The following is a 5,968-nucleotide window of genomic DNA, read 5'->3' as shown; positions in this document are numbered from 1 at the left end:
AACAGGGAGATGTGGTGACTCCCATGAGCTCAGTCATGAAGGGATAATCATGTTCATCCTATCAGCTGATTGTTTTACCCATTATTTTGTGCAACTTTTAATTTCTCCTTCCAAAGGATCATTGCACTCAATAATTGCCCAGGACTGGCCTTGTTCTTGTGTCAATCAAAACAGACAAAAGAAAATTCAATTTTTGTCCCAAGTCTGTGGTGGGTTTGCCCGTAAATGACACCATTAGACTTCTGCACTCAAGGTTATTACAGGTTCACAAAAATGTACACGACTGTAAAATACTGCCAGTTTGTTAGTTTTTTCTCTCCTGTTATAAATGCAAAAAATGCACTGATATTTGGGTGGAAGGGAAATGAACATGAACACACTTAACAAATCCGTTTTAGTATGTTGTAAATGTTTCTGTTTTTGTAATGTGAGCATTGCAAAAACTCTACCACTCCACGGCCGCTTTTAAGAGCCCCATTTTCTCCTTAATTTCTCTGGGAACAATCATTATTTTAACCTTAGCCCAGTCTGGGGAGGAGGGCGCGAGAAAGTAAGGAAAAATAAGCCTATTTAGTGCGTTTCCAGTCCAGTGCTCTCACGTTGGGTGTGAGTTGACAGCTGTGTATATCAGAAGCCACATCATCGTTCACTCTCCTCTGGGCTCCTCACAGTCTCAGACGGAGATAATAGGCTATTAGAGGCATGGGATTAATTTGTAGCCAATTACCACTCACAGTAGAATATGAATGCATAAATAAGCCATGGCTTGTGTCTAAGTTTTGGCAATGATCAGAGCCGTGTAACTGGGGAGGAGGGGGAGCCAGCCAGCCGTGTGCGTGTGTGTGTGAGAGAGACATAAACCCTGGGGTGTCCTGAGGGGATGGTTCAAATCCAAAAAGGACCTGAGCACGGGGGACATCACCATCATCATCATCATCCAGATACGGACCGGATCGACTCCCGACCGCGGCGCTGAACGGTGACCGGCTAATGCGCAGCATCCAACGGGCTCCTTAAAAGCTGACTGCACTTATTCGTATGCGTTTTTGCCACAATGTCTGCTATTGAATAAAGAAAGGTAAAAGTAAAAAGCTGCCCTCTGGAGAACTATGAACAGGGATAAGGTGCAGGTTGGCGACTCCATCGTACCTCCCGCGACCGGCGTGATCGTGGTCGCCGCGCAGGACGGCATGGACGAGAAGCGCCTCGCTGCCGGCGAATTGCCGGTGTTTTCCTGCGCCGGTGGGAGGGACGCGCTACCGGCGGAGAGTCGAGACACCTCGCCGAGACACGAACCCGCGCCCGCGGGCGCTCCTGCAACTGTCCACCGGACCACCTCGTTCTCAGTTCTGGACATTTTGGACCCCAATAAATTTACAAGTAAGAAGCAACCGACTAACAGGACAGGGTGCGAGTTCGCGTTTGGTGATGAAAACAGAGGAAGCGAAGACTCCGGTCATACAGTCGAGCACAAGTCTTATCCAGAGGACTTCGACTGTAAAAAAACATCGACAATTTTAAGTAAGAAGCATTTTTTATTGCTTTGTTATATATTTATCGTCAACGGATTAACACCTAAAATCCATTCACTTTTTCGTGAGTTTTGGTTGAAGTGTAAATAAAAAAAGTGTTTAATTTATGTGCTTACTGTAAAACTGGCATCTGATTCTCACAAAAGTTTTAAACACATTGCAGCTTTTTGTATTTTAAAGGACCTGCTGACAAATTAGTTTTTATATTCAATTCAAATTATTCAATACAGTTTCAGAATTATTCCGGGTTAAAACGCATGCTTAATAATTTAAACAAATAAATAAATAAAAAATGTTTGGAGGAACCATGTGAAATGTTTTGTGAAATATCTTAAAACTGTGCTTTATTTTGGCAACATCTAATGTTTTTTGTTGTCGTAGTCAAAAGTATTATTTAATATGAATATTTAAATCTGAAAATCAACGCATGTTACACAAACTAAAGTAAAGGATCGGGTAAAGTAAAACAGTTTGGTAACAACACGATTGGAGTTTTAAACCGCTTGATACGTTAGAACATCTACTCATATTTACATAAGACATATTGTAACCTGAAAGATGTTAATGTTTGGAAAAAGTTGGTCTCTAAATACAACAAAACCCAACACAAAGATCCGTTTATAACAAATGCAGCCTTCAACTTCCCCAAAAAAGAGTTTGGTCTAAAGTTCCTTCAAAAAAGAATGAACTAAAAGTGATTTAAAGTCGTCCAAATCTTCATACATTTACTAAATAAATTTACTAAATAAAATACTTAATGAAGTTAAAACATTTCAAAACTTTTCCCGTCATTTCTGAGACGTACAAACATAAGACATGATCATTTCAAAGTTTAAGACATATTTTTGAAACGATAGATTTGCTGCCCAAATACCCATCGATATCTCCCCTAATAAGTATAATAGGTTTTAATCTTGTAATTATCTGAATTTTGGTCCTATAATTTAGATGTTAAGAGGGAGTTTGCAAGCTGCCTGAAAGAGATATACTCATTTCTATAATAGGATATCGATCGGTCTGGGGCAGATCCTGCCCATTATCAGCGTCTTTACGCGGCAATTTACGTTAAATAAAACACAATCGAATATGTCGAATTGTTTTTTTTTCTTTAGATATTCATGCGCGTTGTCTTAAGTCTAAACAGAAAGGACCGTCTTCGTAAGCATCATCTTATCTCGCAAGGACAAATATGTGTCACCCTCTATGATTGATTGGAGGCAACGAGCAAAAGCAATTCTCAATAAACAGTAATTGCAGGCTGCAATAATTTGATAAGGTTTGTGCTGTTTTTAACAGCCGCTTTAAACGAAGGAGTAAATTGAGAATTATCGATTCGGCGGCCATGCAATGATTTAAAATGTCAAGACGAATTGACACGCCAAAAGAAACGTTATCTATGCAGTCCTTACTTTATACAAACAGGAAAAGGAACGAGCGGGAAAAAAATACAAAAAAGATACAAACAATAAAATATGTTGCCAACGTGTTTCTATTTAGGATTTAAGCTTATTCAAAACAATCCTAAAAAATGTTTAGACAATGCAAATAAAAAAGTAAGCTAACCATTTCAAAACTATTTTTAATTCTTAAAATTAAGATGTAGCCTACTTGTTATTTAATTGAATTGCGTCGTAATCAAATGATGGTAAATTATCACCCACGTCAATTAATGTTGGTTTTGATGTGATGTCAACTTTGTCTTTGTCGCAAATGCGCATTTTGTTGATGGATATGTGTAACGCTGAGTGTTTTGTGTTTCTACAGAGGACGGGTTCGTGTACCGATCGGATGAATGTGAGAATGATTTCACTCGTGGGAATCAGTCAGACAGTGAGCTACAGGATGATTTGTGCAGCGAGGAAAGCGGCGCCCTGACTGGAAACAACGACGCCGAATTCGGACAGCACGAGGATGACGATTCCATGAACAAAAGCCCAGAAGGGCAGCAGACTCAACAGTCCAATGGTCAGAGTCATCCCATCAAACCTAAACGGAAGCGCTCCGGCTCGGATTCAAAGTCTGGCAAACCCAGAAGAGCCCGGACTGCATTCACGTACGAGCAGCTGGTGGCTCTTGAGAACAAGTTCAAGTCAACGCGCTACCTATCAGTGTGCGAACGGCTCAATCTGGCCCTGTCGTTGAGTTTGACAGAGACCCAGGTGAAAATATGGTTTCAGAACCGCCGGACCAAGTGGAAGAAACAGAACCCGGGCGCGGACACGAGCGCACCGACCAGCGGGAGCGGAGGGGGAACGAATTGCCAGGGCAACGGTTTGGGGGGTCTGAGTCCTCTCAGCTCGTCTCCCCCAATGAGCCATCTGTCCATGCACACCAGCTATCCGGGTCACACGCCCGGAGGACTCGTCTGCACCGCCCAATTACCCTTTCTACCGGGTCACGCGGTTCTGTCACCCTTCATGCTGGGCTCTCAGACTTACGGAGCGCCAACGTTTTACGCGCCGCACTTATAAGAACAGAACAATGTTCTTCTGTACAACACTGTCCAGTCCAACAGGGCACAGGAACTCTTGTAACTTGAAGCACTATGGCGTTTGCAGACTTGCAAAGACATTTGATAGGTTCGTCTTGAAGAGCTAAAATATATTTCAGCCTTGCTGCACTGTGGCAACCCGAGATTTGTGTTTACGAGTAATTTCCCCTCATGTTCGGCAATATGATGACCTGCCAACAATTAGATTTTATTTCGATTTGCTTCGTTTTTGATAAAATGTGTATATTTCTAGGTCAAACTGTATATATTCAGGTATAATGAATATGTGTTTAGACATTAACTGAATGCAAATGCAATTGTTGTAGGGAATAAAACCGATTATGCATTAAAACAAAGAACCGAGTTTCTTCAATTTAAAATTATGAGCAATGAAAGGTTTAAATGAATTCCCTTCCTTTTTACTGTGGTCTATTTTATTTATTTCAAAAGTTACATATAGACGATGCTATAATTTAATTGTTTTAATAAAAAGGTGGAATGACAGATAATAAAGATCAGATGGCAAATTTCGGCTGACACAATACAACGGAAAAGGCGCATTTGGTTTAAATGATCTTGCGCTTAATATTCGATGTTATCTATCGAATTTCGAACATGTGTTATTTTGGTCATCGTTTACTAGCCTGTACTATATTTTCCGTTTGGTGGAAATAATTATACTGTACAAAGGACTTTGCTTGTTAGTGTGTCGTTTCAATTTTTTGGATAAACGTCCCTATGACCAACTATATTTTCAATTAACTTGTTAACAGAAAGATAATAATGGAAAGATAATTTAATGCAATTTAAATTATAAAGCAAATCGAAATTTTAAGAAAACAACAACAACCTCTATTTGAATTTTTAAATGTAAATTAGTATGAATTGATGTTTAGAGATTTAAAGAGAGATCATTCCCTCATTAAATCGGATTATTGGTAGTTGCTTAAATATCCAATAACGCTGTCAGTCAGCTGTCTTCCTGAAGTACTGCAATATTTCAATTACGCTTTACAATTTAGACATTTTTTGTCAATAAAAATAAAGGTTTGTAAATAAAATGGTTTGTTAATAAAATGAACATAGGCTAATGGTTTGGACAACTGCTCGCACTCACACACGAAAAAGGACAATAATGTAAATGTTCAACATAGCTCTTTTAAAATTGATTGACTAAAAAGTTGCTAATAAAATATGCTGCAAAACGATTTTCTACATATTGCTAATGCCACTACTTGTCAACGCATGCTCACCATTTTGCTCCTTTATTACAGTGTTTATACTAAATGGCGAAAATATTTTTTACGCAGCATTGACGTTGAACAGTTTTTTTGGGTGGGGGGGTTGTTTTATTTTAAATTTAGTGTTAAACATGTGCATTTTACATTCTTATTCGCTTCTTGCATTTTAAATGACCTTGTTTGATACAGTTTCGTAAAGCCTACAGAGACATTTAAATACATTCAAACGATTTAAAAAATATTTCAAGTGTTTACACTAGCCTATATTAGTTTCATTCTACTTATTACAATTTCCTTAATAGCAATAAGAAAACATAATTACAATGGAGAGATTGTGTATTTAATAAAGGTCGGCTTTATAGCAGCATGTGATGTCGAGGAACTATTACGACATACGAAAATATTTCAAAAACATTTGACAGATTACAAGCTATGGACTGCTGTCCTGACATACAGAATTATTTCTATAAATTTGGAAATCTTTTGTTAATATTGGCAACATTTAGCCATCCGTTAATTGCGAATTTGGTCACACTTCAGTATAAGGGGCAAATCTCGCTTTTAACAAACCATTAACTACGACTTTTTCCTTAATAAACTCTTCATTTGTTGCTTATTAATAGTTAGTAGTTGTTAGGTTTAGGTATTGGGTAGGATTAGGGATGTAGAGTATGGTCAGGCAGAATATGTGCTGTATAAGTACT

General features: G+C 38.6%; 1 protein-coding gene across 1 annotated transcript; it reads left to right on the top strand.

Moving 5' to 3' along the window:
• Positions 1-916: 916 nt before the first annotated feature.
• nkx1.2lb (NK1 transcription factor related 2-like,b) lies at positions 917-4,185 on the top strand. The gene is made up of 2 exons (XM_057350040.1): positions 917-1,521; positions 3,297-4,185. Exons 1-2 carry the CDS (start codon positions 1,110-1,112, stop codon positions 4,001-4,003), a joined length of 1,119 nt encoding a protein of 372 aa, XP_057206023.1. The 5' UTR covers positions 917-1,109; the 3' UTR covers positions 4,004-4,185.
• The last annotated feature ends 1,783 nt before the right edge of the window (positions 4,186-5,968 follow it).

The sequence above is a fragment of the Triplophysa rosa genome, linkage group LG13 (assembly GCF_024868665.1).
Source record: "Triplophysa rosa linkage group LG13, Trosa_1v2, whole genome shotgun sequence".
NCBI lineage: Eukaryota > Metazoa > Chordata > Actinopteri > Cypriniformes > Nemacheilidae > Triplophysa > Triplophysa rosa.
This window is presented reverse-complemented; position numbering and strand designations above follow the sequence as displayed.

Bases quoted from the DNA above. Each gene is read 5' to 3' on its own strand.
- nkx1.2lb (XM_057350040.1), top strand. From the start codon at position 1,110: ATGAACAGGGATAAGGTGCAGGTTGGCGACTCCATCGTACCTCCCGCG. The intron at 1,522-3,296 runs GTAAGAAGCATT...GTGTTTCTACAG, and splicing joins AAAAACATCGACAATTTTAA to AGGACGGGTTCGTGTACCGA.